At 39.2% G+C, this 16,122-nt stretch overlaps 1 protein-coding gene across 1 annotated transcript in view; it reads left to right on the top strand.

Moving 5' to 3' along the window:
• KCNQ3 (potassium voltage-gated channel subfamily Q member 3) overlaps positions 1-16,122 on the top strand; it is a 455,649-nt gene that overhangs the window by 406,079 nt on the left and 33,448 nt on the right. The window contains exon 9 of the mRNA XM_027845526.1: positions 7,185-7,211. Within this exon, the coding sequence (XP_027701327.1) occupies positions 7,185-7,211 (27 nt within the window). The remainder of the gene's footprint in view (positions 1-7,184; positions 7,212-16,122) is intronic.

Genomic DNA, 16,122 nt, shown 5'->3' with positions numbered 1-16,122 from the left:
CACTTTGCATCAGTTCATATAAGACTTCTCAGGTTTTTCTGAAATCATCCTACTCATCATTTCTTATAGCACAATAGTACTCCATCACAATCATATGCTACAACTTGTTCAGTCATTCCCTAGTTGATGGGTATCCCTTTCATTTCCAATTCTTTGCCACCATGAAAAGAGCTGCTATAAATATTTTTGTACAAATAGGTGCTTTTCTCTTTTCTTTGATCTCTTTGGGATATAGACCTAGTAATGGAATTTCTGGGTCAAAGGGTATGCACGGTTTCATAGCCCTTTAGGGGTAGGTCAATAAATGTTTACTGACTATTTGACAAAGGGCAAAGACTTGACCCAGATTTATGTTGGATTAGAATATAGAGAAAAGAACTGTTAAGGAGAGACTGAGGGATGTAACCAGGCAGAGGATGGAAAAATTTACCCCAAGTCAAGTGCTTATTTCTACAGACTTGTCTCCACCACAGCCCTCTGATCAATTATACATCCTGAAAGCTAATTCTTGACTGAGTGATGCTTCCTTCTTCTCTCCCATTGTCCTATATACTTAGAGCAAAGGCCCTGAAGAAGGAGAAAATACATTGATTTGGTATAAGAAAAGCAGGGTCTTAATTTCACTAGTTCCTAACTCTGTCATGGTAATACTTGTATTTGTGAAGATCAAATGTAATGATGCCTGTAACATATTTTGTAATAATTAAGTACTCTCTGGGAGGAAGCATGGAGTAGTAGATTGCTGACTTCAGAGGCAAGAAGGCTCAGGTTCAATTGTGCATCTTAGGTATATTGTCCAGGACACCTAGACAAGTCTCTTAATTTCTCAGTGCCCTGAGAATTCTCTAAGACTACATTCTTCAGGGTAGTTGTCAATCTGAATTTGTAGTGGGAATTTCCTCTCTGGGAATTCTTTATTCCAATGAAATAAAAGGGAAGGGCCTGATCCAAACAAGGTGTTACATAAATGTTAGTTGTTATTACTGGAAACAGTATAGCATCATAGAAAAAGCATTAAATTTGGAGTTAGAAAACTTACTAGGGCTTTCTTTTTCTGCATAACCTTAAGCAAGTCACTTAAACTACATGGGCCTCAGTTTTCTTATCTGTAAAAGGAAGGGGACTGGATGAGGTGATCTCTAGGGTCCCTTACACTTTTAAACCATATGTTTCTATAAACTTATGAACTGGCAGGGATCTTGGATCATAGAGTATAGGCTGTTAGAGCTTAAAGGGGGATTCAGGGATCATCTGGTCAACCTCTCATCTCACATATGAGAGACTGGAAGCCCTGACAGCGAAAGTCACTTCTCCAAAGTCAGTCACCTGCTAGCTACTAGTAGAGACTGAAGTACAACCTGACTTTGCACCCTAGTCTCTGTGATGATACTGTTCTTGTGGTAATAATAATAGCATTTCCATAATGCTTTAAGGGTTTGCAAAATGCTTTACAAATATTGTCTCATCAATTTATCCTATGAATCTAGGGAACAGAGGAAGAAGCATAGGGCTGTAGGTTGACCCTACTCAAAAGCGTTATGATCAGCTCAAATGCAGGTTCTCTGACTACAACTATAGGATTTATAAAGCAGTCAGTAGGCCTAAGTTAGGACTGAATTAATTGCTTTGGCCTTATGAGCGACTGAGCATCCTACTCTAATTACTAGCCACTCTGGCTCCCCTCCCCCAAACCCTGATCCTTATAATCCATTGACAATTTCATCACCACAAAGTCCCCAGTTACCAAAGCATATACATGAAAAAGAAAGAAATTATGAACAAAAAAAGTACTGAGATTAAGAGGCAAAGGCATGTGTTAAAAGGGTATCAGGGAGAACCCGTTCTGATATGACTTAAGCAGATAGAAAATCTATCTTTCTCTTTAAACGGAAGACATAGTCCTTATGAATCAGATTCTCAGAGCTGGAAAGGACTACAAGGATTAAATTTAATCTTTACCTGGACCAGAAATCCCTCTCCACAACATCCTTAATGAGTTATCAACCAGCTTCTCTTCCAATGCTCTCATGAGGCAGCCCCATTTCACTTTGGGGCAGCTGTAATCATTAGGAAGATTTTCTTTATCATGAGCTGAGGTCAATACTGCTTCCTGCCTTGTCTACTCACTGCTCCATCTTCTGTCCTCTGGGGCCAAGATGAATAAGTCTTAGCCCTTTTTCTGTATGACTGCCCCCCAAATATTTGAAGACAGCTATCTGAAGCTATCTGGGATAAGCCTATCTCATCTCTTCAACTGATCTTTACCATCCTCTGAATGCTCCTAGCTTATCAGTGTCCCTCCCAAGATGTGGTATTCATGCCACACCATATTTTCTTTTATATTCTGTGTATTTTATATACAGTGTGTTCCATTGTTTGCTTGGTAAAAAAAAAAATCCTCAAGAATTGTGAGTAGGTATAGTCAGTGCCCTAGAAATGGTGACTATATATTGAAAGGGTTTTTTGATGGCCAAGACTACTAGTAAAAAGCAAGACAAATTCTACTCAGTTCTATTATTACCCCAAATCCTAATGGTTACTGCTGAACTTGAGTGTCAATTATATCATCCTAAACAGTGTTCAGTTAAGATGGTATTCCTTTCTACTGATTACATACACACACACACACACACACACACACACACACACATACACCCTTACACACACTTACACATGTGTTCACCAGCACAGTAGAAAGAAAAGAACACTGGATGTGAATTTGGAGAACTTGGATATGAATCCAAGCTCTGGCACTCATTACCTATGTAACCTGAGGCAAGTCACATCATCATCATCATCATCATTATATGTGATACATAATAATTTTATGCATTAAAGAATAATAAAATCATAGCTAATACTTACGTAGCACGTTAAGGTTTGTAAAATATTTCACATAGATTATTTCATTAGATCCTCACAGCAGCTATGCAGTGGAGGTGCCATAATTATCCCCATTTTACAGATGAGGAGACTGAGGATGGGAGAGTTTAAGTGGCTTGCCTAGGGTCACTTAACTAGTAAGGCCAAATTCTAACTCATGTACTCCTGACTTTAAGTCTGGCATGCAATTTGCTTTGCCACCTAGATGCTTTAATCACCTTGTGCCTCAGTTTCCTCATCTGAAAAAATGAAAGAATTGAATTAGGTGATTCCTAAAGTCTTTTCTAGTCCCAAATCCTATGTTCCTACCCTCATTTAGCCTGGAGAAGGGAAGATTTGGTGGTGGGGAAGGGAGTTTGGAGGGAATGGGAGCAGTGGGAACAGTAGCTCTCTTCAGAAGTTTTAAAGGCTCTCACATAGAAGAACTCACAGATGGGTTTTGTGCGAATCCAGAGGGAAAAACTAGGACCAAAGGGCAAACGTTATAGGGGAATGTACTTTCACTCAAAATATAGGGAAAAATTTCCTAACAATTGAAGTAGATCCTGCATAGAACGTCCACCTTGTGAAGGGATAGGTTGTTTGTTATTAGAACTATTCAAGCAGAGGCTCAACTGTCTGTCAGGGATGTTGTAGAAATGGCTCAGTTAGATGACCCTTCCCACAGTCCCCTCTACTTAAGATTATCTCTACTCCTTATCCATGCACCCTACCTGCGGACTGAAAAGAAACATAAAGCAATAAAATACACACAACATTAAAACTACCTCAGAACTACCTCAGACAAAACTGAATCACTTTGATGATTCAGAAGGTGCTTTAAGATCTGGCAGGGTTGTACCGCTGTCATTATAAGTGGGAGGGATCATTGCACTGGCAAAGGACAGACATACTAGGAAAGAGGGATTTCTTATTGATAGAGTGCTTAGAGAGCCCAATTTTTCTGTATCTACCACTATGCAAGATGTAATACAGTATCCTCCAAGGAGCCTTGATGAGGATAAAATACCTGCCCTGCTGAATTCCCAGGGGATCTGGGAGGCTCAAGTAAAATCATTTAACTCAAGCACTTTGCAAACCACATGGCAGCTTAGATTGCTGTCATCCATCCATCCAGTGACCTAAGATTGTAGAAAACTAAATGTCTCCATTCCCTGAATCGTTCATTTGCTCCAAAACAAATCTATTGAAAATTGCATAAAGTGTCCCCAGTACAAAGCTATTAAAAGAAGAAAAAACAAACACCCTTTAATATATTTATCCTGTAGCCCTCCGGGTGACTCCTCCAGGTTAATTGTCTTATAAATAGAGAAGCCTTCATGACTTCTATAAAGCTTCTGTATTATATTCATAATCTCAGTATAATTCATTTTTGGCCGAACTTCATTGTTTTATCCTTCATGTATTAATTCTACCTTCTTCCTTACTTCCTCCCTTCCTTCCTGCTCTTTCTTCTTCCTTCCATTTTCTCTTTTTATTCCTTCCTTAGTCCTTCCCTCTCTTCCTTCTTCTCTTCCTTTCTTCCTTTCTCCCTAAGCCCTTCCTTTGTTCTTTCATTGTTCTCCCTTTTCTTCCTTCTTTCCTTCCTTCCTTCTTTCATTTTTCTCCTTCCCACCCTCCTTCCATTCTCTCCCTCTGTCTTTTTCTTATTCTTTCCTTCTTTCCTCTCTAGCCCTTCCCTATGTCCATCTCTCCATTCCTTCTTTCTCACTTCCTTCCTCCCCCCTCCTTTTCTCCCTCCCTTCTTTCCTATCTTCCTTCCTTTCTCCTTCCTTCTTCCTCATTTTTATTTCTTATCTCTTTTTCTTCCTCTTTTCCCTCTGTCCTTCCCTCTTCAGCCTTTCCCTCTCTTTCTCTCTCTCTTTCTTCCATTCATTTCTCTCTTCCCTCCTTCCTCTCTCCCTTCCTTTACTTTGTCTTCTCTCTTTTCATACATCTTTAAAAATAGCCCTAAAGGTTGCTTTGCTTTGAATGATGTCAGCATCCCTGGTTGCCAAGTTCTCATGGCCTTCATCAATAGAATGTGCAGTGACACTTTCGCCTTCTGCTTCTACCATCTTTGACCTTGTACAGTAATCATTGCATCAAACAACGAATGTTTGATGCCGGGGAGAATCACTGACTGACTCATACGTTTGGATATACGCACATTGCTCCACCGGTGTTCTTTTTTCCTTACCCCTGCCTGACTCAGAAGGCTTTGGAGAAGGAAAGGATTTGAAAGCATTTCACAGTTATATTTGTTTCATTCTGAGTATCCAGATATTATCGCAGGAAGTAGAGCTGAGAAACTAGAGCTTGTCTAGTCCCATCTGGTCATTTTACAGATGAGGAAACCGAGGCCCAGACTGAAGCAAAGTGACTTTCCCAAAGTCACAAACATAAATACCTTCCCCAAAGATTTTTCTTCTTCCCTTCTGCCTGAATGATCTGTGAATAATAGTATACTTTAACATTTTCAATCTACTATGAGCTCTATACACCTAAGAAAGGTTCAATGACCTTCCTGGTGTCCCACAGCTAATTAGTTTCTAAGGCAGGACTTGAATTCAGGTCTTCCTGGCTCTTAGTCCAGTTCAGCACTCTGTCTACTGCACCACCGAAGTTCCCTCTGAACTTCTCAGCACGTAAGTTATCCCCCTGAATATCTGAAGGGCTGTCATATGGAAGAGACCTTGGAGCGGTTCTGCTTGGTCCGAGGGAGAAGAATTAAGAGAAGTGGAGGGAAGTCTGAAGGGGACATATTTTAGCTTACACTAAAGAAATGTTTCTGACCAATCAGAGATCTCTAAAGCAGGATGAACATTCTAGATAAACAGTTTGTTATCAGTAGTGATCTTTGCCAGATGAGCACCTCAATATAACTCAAGGAATACTTATTAAGTGCCTATCGTGTAAACCACGGTGCAAGCTGCTGGGACTACGAAGACAAAAATAAAAAATAAAACTCTGCTTGCCTGCAAGGAGTTTTCATTCTACTGGAAAGGTATGGTCTATATGCAGATAAGACATAGGGGCGTGTAAATGTTATCTTCAAGTATATTAAGTGCTCTCATGTGAAATTATAATAATAATTGACATTTACAAAGAAGGACAATAATAAAGGTTTTGTTTTTTAAAGATAAATTCCAGAGCATGATCTGAAGTCAGTCTAGATTCAGACCAATACATAATACAAGTATCAGAAGGTGTTTCTCTCTTTCTTTTGATGACCTTAGTCATAGTCCTCATAATTCAGGGCATGTGCAAAACGAAGTTAACGTCATCCAAAAGCTCCTCTTTCCCTTCCCATCTTCTCCATCAATGAGTCAAATAAACATTTATTAAGTATCTGTTATGTGCTAGACATCTTGCTAAGTGCTAGGCATAGAAAGAAAAGCAGAAAACACAATACCTGGCTTCAACAAGCTCACAGTCAAAATGCAAACCACCATGTATATACAAGATGCATATAGTGTACATGGTAGCCAGGAGGCACAGTGAATGGAGTGTGAGGCTTGGTGTCAGGAACACCTGAGATGAAATCCTGCCTCAGCTAAGTATATGAGCTTACTAGCTGTTTGATACTGGGCAAGTCAGCTTAATTTATGCCTGCCTTAGTTTCCTCATCTGTAAAATGGAAATAATAATAACACCTACCTTCCACAGTTGTTGTGAAGATCAAATGACATAGTATTTGTAAAGCACCTTGCAAACCTTCAAATGCTGCATAAATTCGAGCTGTTACTAAATTCGGCTAAGTTCAGAGGAAAGGATGGAAGAGACTGGGGAAAGCCTCATTCTTTTTCCCTATCTCATCATCTTATGGTCTTTCCTGCCTCCCCTTCTTTCTCTTTTCTCTCTGATGAAGAGAACAACATTGAGAAAAAAACTATTCAGAGAGGCAGTGTGGTACAGTGGAAAGGGCTTTGGATTTGAAATTGGGTAAGAACTGAGTTCAGATTCCTGCTCCAATACTCCTTAGCTAAGATGATACTAAGCAAATCATTTATCCTGTCTAAGTCTCAGTTTCCTCATCTGTGCAATGGGCATAAAAATGCTTGTACTCCATGGACTTTTATGAAAAAGTATTACAGACATTTGAATGAGGGCCCTGCCCATACATCAAACTGTTTTTTTGTGCCTTTACCTTATTACACTCAACCTATTTTCCTTTCTTTTTCCCTGTTTTCAGTTTTCCCATCTTCTGACAGAAACTCTGTAGCTTGTTCTAAATGGAAGGTAGGGGAGTGGTTGGTCTTAGCAACGGGAACTGTTCTAACCTATGGTCACCTTTTCTTTCCCTCTTCCTTTCCTTACAGAAAAGAACAGTTGGAGGCAGCGGCCAGGTAAGTGTTCCTTGTTGCTCAATTTCTTCAAGTCAAATTAACAAGCATTTATTAAGTACCTACTGTGTGCCAGGCACTATGCTAACTACTGGGGATACAAATAAAAGCAAAAGAGGGTCCATGCCCTCAAGGAGCTCTCAGTCTAATGGGGAGACAACATGCAAACAATTAGGTACAAACAAGGTATAGACAGAATAAATTATAGATAACTTCATGAGGAAGGCACTACCATTGAGGGGAATCATGAAACATTTACTTGCTTTCTTCCTCCCTCCTTCCCTGCCTTTCTTCTTTCCTCCCTCCCTCCCTCCCTTCCTGCCTTCTTTCCTTCCCTCCCTCCCTCCCTTCCTCCGTCCCTCCCTCCCTTTCTTCTTCCCTCCCTCCCTTCTTTCTTCCCTTTCCTTCCCTTTTTCCCTCCCTCCCTCCTTTCATTCCTCCCTCTCTTCCTCTCTCCCTCTTTCCCTCCTTCCCTCCCTCCCTCCTTTTCTTCCTTCCCTCTTTCCTTCCTCCCTCCTTCCTTCCTCCTTTTTCCTTCCCTCCTTCCCTTCATTCCTTCCTCCCTCCTTCCCTCCCTCCCTTCCTTCCTTCCTTCCATGACATCAGGGCCCCAAGTCACCAAGATCCCGCCTACAGGCTAACATACTACAGCCAAAGATTGTTCGCATGGAATTGTTAGCTAGCAGATTTTGCTGGCTTGAGCGCTTACTCTGCCATTTTGTGTTGGCTCCCCTTGTGCTATCAAATGTCAATTAATGAGCTATATTTAGAAGGAGATTTAGGAACATTTTGTTTCCTTGTATAATGTTTTTTATTCAAGGTTCCCAGAGTGTGAAACAAACACATTCATAATACAAATTATTTATATAGATAAACAATGCATATATTTCTACATATCAAGTGATTAAAATTGCGTGCATGAATATGTGAAGAATAGAGAACTTCCTGTGCGGGAATTCCCTCTAACAACATAGATGGTGACCTGTCTCTAACTTAATAAGTCCTAAGGTATTGCTTTGAGCATCTAGAGGTTAAGTAACATTCTTAGTGTCATGGAGCTAATAAGTGTCAGAAGCAGGATTTGAATCCAGCCTTCCTTCTTCCAAACAGTATACTGTATGCCATGACATACCACTTCTAAAATCTATATAGATTTATATATATATATATATATAATTGGTTACTAAGCAATTCTCTGTAAATAATAGCTGTCTTTTAAACCAAGTTATGAAGTCCTTCATCCTTCAGCACTAGGGACCTCCAGAATCTTAGTCTGGCACTCAAAGCTCTTGTTCTCTTGAAGGGAGAAGATTCACATCTTGGGATACCAAGCTCTTCTCAAAAACAGCATAAGCCCTGGGCTTCTCCAAATTACACATACTCATCACCTTCTACAAAGATTTCATAACTAGATATACAGATAAAGCATTCATTAAGCACTTCCTGTATGCCTGGGAAGTAACTGAGAATACTCCAACATGGTTATATCTGTCTACTGTCCAAACCCAAGAGATAAGTCGATCAGTACAAACAAAGATGGGAAGGATAATAGAAAGAGAAGCCCAATCACAAGCCTTGCACTAAATAGCCCCTTCTCTCAACCCTTAGTTACACCTAGGGGGTGGCAGATAATGGAGCCACAAATTTACATACTTTTTAAAACAACCAGTTTAAAAAGTACTGAGAGATTACAAAGACACCAGCATTTTTATAGAGCTGTTCTTTAAAAGAAACTATCACTTTTTGGCAGAGTTCCCTTTACCAGCTTCAGGAAACAATATGGCAGAGTCTAGCAACAAAACATTTTCAATATTGTGTGGAAAGCAAATAATGATTTTTGGGCAGAAACTGGTGATGTTTTATTAGGTTTGAATGGATTTCTAGCTGGTTTTGAAGGACCTAGAAGAAACATGTCTAAGAAGAAGGTTAAGCCATATAACTAATAAATCACAACTAATTAAAGTGAGGAGAGGTATCATATTGAATTTCAAGAATTTTTTAATTCCTGTGATATTGGTTTTCACAAACCATAAGCTCAGTATGAGTCAGTTGGGTGTCCTGGAAGCTGCCAAAGCTGATATAATCTTAGGCTTCAAGTACAATGCTTAGAATAAAGGACATAATATTCTTGCCATAGTCTAATCAGACGACCTTTGGAATATTGTATCTGTTCTAAGCATCAGATTTTAGGAAGGGCATTGTATAGATGAACAGAGTCAAAAAGAAAATTAACATTGATCCTAATTGTCCTCAGCCTGCTGTCACATGAGGTTTGGTTGAATGAAGCAGGGAGTGTCTCATCCAAGGAAGAGAAAACTTAAGTGGGAAATGAACACTTTCCTCAAATATTTAAGAATTATCAAGTGGAAGAGGAATTTGATTTGTTTTGTTTGGTCCCAGAAGGGAGAACTGGAAGGGAAATGCAAAAAGACAAATCTAGGCTTTAAGAAAGCAAAAGATTGCGGCAGCTAGGTGGCACAGTAGATAGAGCATTGGCCCTGAGGTCAAGAGGACCTGAGTCCAAATCTGGCCTCAGACACATAACACTTACTGGCTGTGTGACCCGGGCAAGTCACTTAACCCCATAGCCTAGCTGCACCCCCCAAAAAAAAGAAAGAAAGAAAAGAGAGCAAAAGATTCCTTCCTGGCAATTAGAACTATTCAAAAATGGAGTGAGCAGTGTCCGAAGTCATGAATTCTCTTAAATTACAGTGATCATTTGAAGTCATAGAGGGGATTGTTGTTAATGTTGTTGTTTAGTTGTTTTCAGTCAAGTCTGACTCTTCATGACCCTATTTGAGGTAGGCTAGGCAGATGTTATCTCCAACTTTCCAATGAGGAAATAGGTTTAGGGAAACTACGATTTGCCACAGACCACTTGGTGAATATGTGTGAGCAGTAATTAGAATCCATATCTTCTGACTCCAAGGCCTGCATCTTTTGTGACATTTGGGGACCTGATGAAAACATTAGAGGACTAGTAATGTCTTTGAATAGCTTTCCAATGGAAAGTTGTATTTCTTTCTGATTTAATTTTTCCAAAGACATAAATTGAAACATCTTTATAGTAGGGACCACTGTCTCAATTAAGACCTGGAACTAGTCAAGGTTACTTTATAATGAGATCCCCTGGGTAGTTTAGTTTCCAAATTCCCTTGGATGGAGTCCCTAATGACCCATTGTATACTGAATTCTCATCTGTAGCAAATAGTGCAATATTCAATAGTGTGAAATCCAACCCAGATTTTATGTCCACCCTGCATAATCTGGATGTTGGATATCAAGTTGTTTCTTTCCTAGACATTGAATGCTTAACCTCCACTAAAGGAAATTCCAAGGTAAGGCTGAACAAAGAACAATCCACCCTCAACCAAATCCTCATTCATTTAAGGTGCTCATTAGTCCCCATGGGATTAGCAGCTTGGATAATATCTAATTAAAGTCAAACAAAATATATTTAAAGCAATTTCTGAGTTTTTTTAATAATAGCTAGCACTTATTCTTGATAAAAGCTAGCACTTTGGGGTTTGAAAAGCACTTTATAAATATCTTGTTTTATCCTCACAATAACCTTAGGAAGTAGGGACTGTTATTATCTCCATTTTTACAGATAAGAAAACTGAGATATAGATTGAATGACTTGCCCACAGTCACAAAGCTAGTAAGTGTCTGAAGCTGAATTTGAAATTAGGTCTTCTGACTCCAGGTCTGTTGTTTTACTTACTGCATCACATAGTTGCCCCTTGTTCTGCTTCAATAATTTAAAAGATTCATGATTTCACCTTAATGGGCACTCCTTTCTCTAATGTAGATCACAATCAGTCCACATCTTAGCAGTTTCATGAACCTATGACCAAAAAATTCCTGGTGGCCAAACCTCTCCACACTTAACTGATATTGTCCATCACCAGGCCTGTATTTGAATCTCTCTTTCTCTCTCTCTCTCTATTTCTCTTTCTCTCTCTCTCTCTCTCTCTCTCTCTCTCTCTCTCTCTCTCTCACACACACACACACACACACACACACACACACACACAACTAGAAGTCACCTTTCAAGGTCATCAGGTCTATTCTCCTTATTTTGCAGATGAAGACACTGAGGCCAGAGATGATAAATAACATCCCCAAGGCCACATAAGTAGTGAGTGCCATAACTGAGATTTGACTTCATGTCCTAAGACTCCAAAACTAGGGCTCTTTCCACTACACCAACTTAGTATTATCTACAGAAATTTATCTTCTACTGACAGAACAGAGCCTTCAAAAATCCAAGTTCATCTCTATGTCATGATAAGGCATCAGAAAAGAATTTTAGCGCTAAGAGTATTAAGCAAAATGTTTAGTAGTGGAAAAGTAGGCTCTCTAAGATCATGTCATGGAGACATGGAAGCCCACTTCAAGTGAACACATTTGGGGGTGGGGAGAGGGCATTGCCGTCTGCTTTGGTAAAGTCCCAGAGTCATTTGCTGGTGACTCACAAACTGGATACTGGGAGAAGAAGGAATATTCCTTGAACTTTTCTCATATCAGGTTACCAAGTGGATGCTATGTTCAGACGACCTATAGATGATAGAGAAATAATGATGTAGATGGCATTTTCAGGAGCTAGGCTATGAAAGTGAAGAAAGAACTATAGGATTGTAGTTTGAACAAATGATAGGATCAAGTGAAAAAGTTGTTGATTTGTTTTAAAGGGTAATGTGTGGACATGTTTGCAGACATTTTTAAAAAGATCAAACATTGGGCCTTGAACACTGTTATTGGTGACTGCATGTCCTTCCTTTGCCCTCACCATTACCTTCTGCCCCTAATGTTCACAGAACCCATATAGAGATAAGGGGTTTTGAAAAAGATAGCACTGAACTCAAATGTTTAAAAAAAAAAAGCACTTTGCTACTAGGGTTTCCACCAGGAGAATCCCATTGTCCTACTTTTCTGAGTATTTATGAACATACTACTGTAATTTGCTTTCTTTCTTTATGATATCAGCTAGCATTTATTAAGCATTTACTGGGTATCAGGCACGGTGCTAAGTTTTGAGGATATAAAGAAAGACAAAAACCGGTCCTTGCTCTTAAGATGCTCACAAGGTAATGAGGAAGACTACATGAAAACAACTATGTACAAATCTGTTATATGCAGGGATAGTCTCAGAGGTAAGGCATGAAGATTAGGAAGGCTTCTTGTAGAAGCTGTGACTTTAGCTGAGACTTGATGGAAGATAGGGAAGCCAGGAGATGGAGATGAGGAGAGAGAGTATTCCAGACGTGGGGGATGACCAGGAAATTCTTGTTTTATTCTGTAAGTTAAAAACTAAATTAAATTAAAAAAAGAAAAAGATGCCCAGTCACAGATAGATAGGCAAGCATAAGGGATGATAATAATATTAGTGGAAAAGACCTTACATTGCATGGAATTACAGACTTTTAGATCTGAGAATATTAGACACTATTTTAGTCCTTCCTTTTCATTTTTTTTGGAGGAGGGAACTGAGGCTCACAGGAATGAAATGACTTGCCCAATGTCACACAACTAGCTGGGGGAAGCTAGATGACACAATGGATACAGCCTGGATTTAGGAAGAACTGAGTTCAAACCCAGCCTCTGACACTTACTAGCTCTCTGACCCTGGGCATGTTACTTTGCCTCAGGTTTCCCTATCCGTGAAAGGAGATAATAATAGCACTTACTTCCCAGTGTTATTGTGAGGATCAAATGGGTTAATAATTGTAAAGTGCCTAGCATAGTGCCCTGCGCATAGTAAGTTCTATAAAAATATTAGCTATTAATATTAGTGGCTGAACTATCTTTAGATCCAAAACCAGCTAATTACTAGTCCAGGAACTTTTTTCTTCATTAAATCACCCATACCTCCACATCTATTATCTCACTGTTATACTTAGAACAACCTTGGATTATAAGTAATAATAACTCACATATATGCATATGTATGTATGCATGTATACACACAATGCATACATACATACATACGCACACACATATAACACATTCTAAAGTTTACAAAGCACTTTCATACCAGCAGCCCACTGAGTTTAACAATACAGGTCTGATTTGTTTCAGACAGCGAAAGAGTCCAAACCTGTGATTTCATTAATGTGAAGAACCCTTGGTGGGGAAACTCCCTCAGTTGTTACTGTCTAGCATTTCACCTACAACCTTTACTTATAGGATGATAGATCTGGAACTGGAAAGGACATTTGAAATTATCTAATTAATCCCCTCATTTTACAAATGAGGAAACTGAGGTTCAGAGAAGTTAAGTCACACATAAGTTGGCAGTAGCTGAGTTAATACTCGAACTCAGATCCTGTGAGTCTAAGTGTACTGTACCACACTGAACTGCCTGGGAGCAATAAGAAAGTAAGTGACTTGCCCATCATTACCCAAGAGAATGTACCAGAGGCAAGAGAACCCAGACCTTCCTGACTCCAAGATACTCAATCTGTTATGTCACATTTCATCTCAGCACAAGTATTATTCCCATTTTACCAATGAAGAAAATGAGGCTAAGAAAGCCAATGCAATTTGCACGAGTCACACACAGTTTGCTGGTCTTAAACCCAGATATCCTAACTCTTAAGTAAAACACCAGTATGTTTCTCATTGGCTTGTTGAGGCTTATCAAATCCACTGACTGTTCCCCATTTTGATTGGTTCACGTAATGATAAAAAAAAAACATGGACTAAGTCTCTAATAACCCTAAAGTCCTAGAATAAAAAAAAAAATCAGAGGTCATGGGAAGTTCTGCTTTCCTTCATTCTTCTGGCTAAAGATTGTACCTTTGAAAGGTAAAGGAGGATACAATCCACGGGATATGGAAGGTGAATAACTAATTACAAACATTATGCTGGAGAATGGTGCTTGACACTCTAAATGATGACTTGAATACCCAGAATGATTAATCCCAACCAGAGATACACTGGGAAGTGTTGGTTTGACAAGTAAGTGATTGTTAAACTGACCAGGAGAGTTTCAAACTGATATTTGAGTTTTTGAAGGTGGTGAGGAAAGTTAAGTGCCTTGATAAACTGAAATCAACTACTGTGGAGAACAACAGGTTTGGGCACATAAAGAATAATGTTCGGAAGATGTACCCATTTATTTATAAGTGAAGACAGTTGGAAACAATACTTTTGACATGAAATAGCAATATACTAATACACAGAATATGGATCATAAAATTAATTTAACATTTTCATATGTGGATGTAAATAAATCTTTGTATATTTCACCAAGACTTGGTTGGATGAAACCCATTACTGGAATGTGGTGAGGAGGGAAGAATATGTTTTATTCAAAATAAATATCTAATAGAAGGAGTGGAGGAATTGCATTATATGTCAAAAAGATAATAAGAATCAGCAAATCAGATATTAGAAGAATAGAAGAAGAACATTTGGGTGAGGATAAAGGAAAAAGAAAAATAAATGTTATTGTTGTGGAGCATAAATTCTAGATAGACCAAATGGAATAGATAGATAGCAATTCTTTGATATAGATCACACACACACAAATATACACTATAGTAATGAAGAGTTATAATCCTCACTATGGCTGTTGAAACCTTCTCCTATCACCCCAAGCTCCCAGTGTTGCTTCCCCCCTCACCAGAAGATGACTACGTCTTCTACTTGAATGAGAAACTCCAGCCCAGATATTGTCAGCTCCCCATGTACCTTTTACTCCATTCCTCAAAACCTCTCTGATTCATGGTCCTGAGAGAACAAGCATCTCTTCTTGCTGAAGGCTAAACACTCTCCATTCACATGGCTACAATCCTCGTTCAGGTCCTCATCCCATCTACTGGGACCACTGTAATAGTTTTGTAAAATATAAACTCTTTAGCCTGAAATATAAGCCACAATTTGACTCCAGACAATCTCTCTAATCTTATTTTACACAGCTCCATTTCACTGGCTGTGTAGTCCATACAAACTAGACCATTTATGGTTTTCTGAGTTTGACTTCTTATCTCCAGGCTCCATGCATTGTCACAAGCCCTAATCCATGCCTGGAATGTACTCCCACTTCATCTCCACCTTTTAGAAATCTAACTTCCTTCTAGGCTCAGCATAGGTGCTTCTTAATTGAAGCCTTCCCTGATTCCTCTCCTACCTGCCCCCTCTATCTCTTAGTGTTCTCTCTTTCCTTTAGATCCCTTTATCTGATCTCTCCTTTGTGTCCACTATCCCTTCCTTATAATTATACTTCACTGTAATCAAGTCGTATATGCTCTTTGGGGAATATAAGTTTCCTCAAGGATAGGCACCGCTTCATTTTTGTCTTGTGTCCTCCATTCCTAGCACAGTGCCTAGAAGCATTCAATAATATTTGCTGAGTTGAATTGAGCTCTCTGTTCATCTACTAGAGTTTTTCTCTGTTAAAGGCAGAGCAACTGATGAATTCTTTACTTGGCACGTTGTCAGTTTGTTTCATTTCTAAGATGGAAGAGGAAATAACGAAGAGAGTTATCACCCTGCATCTCCTGATGACCATCCACAAGAACTGTTTGTTAAAATAGGTGCAATGTGGGAAACCTTGAGAGAAAAATGCTGTGTCAGCAAATGCAGTTCAATACAATCCAATCCAACAACCATTTATTAAGCATCTTTTATGCACAAGGCACTCTGGTAGACACTAGGTATTCAGACATGAAAGATCGCATAATCCAGTGGAAGGGATATGATGTGTACCAATAAATATGATATAGGGTATAAGGGGGCAGTTAGATGGCACAGTGGCTAGAGCGCTGGGCTCGGAATCAGGAAGACGTCTTTTGAGTTCAAATCTGGCCTCACTCACTAGCTGTGTGACTCTGTGAAAATCACTCAACCCTGTCTGCCTCAGTTTCCTTTTCTATAAAATGAGCTGGAGAAGGAAATGATAAACCAC

Source organism: Vombatus ursinus, unplaced genomic scaffold (assembly GCF_900497805.2).
Source record: "Vombatus ursinus unplaced genomic scaffold, bare-nosed wombat genome assembly UNPS02014973.1, whole genome shotgun sequence".
Taxonomy (NCBI): Eukaryota; Metazoa; Chordata; class Mammalia; order Diprotodontia; family Vombatidae; genus Vombatus; species Vombatus ursinus.
Note: the sequence above shows the minus strand (reverse complement) of the source record. Positions and strands in the feature narration are given on the sequence as shown.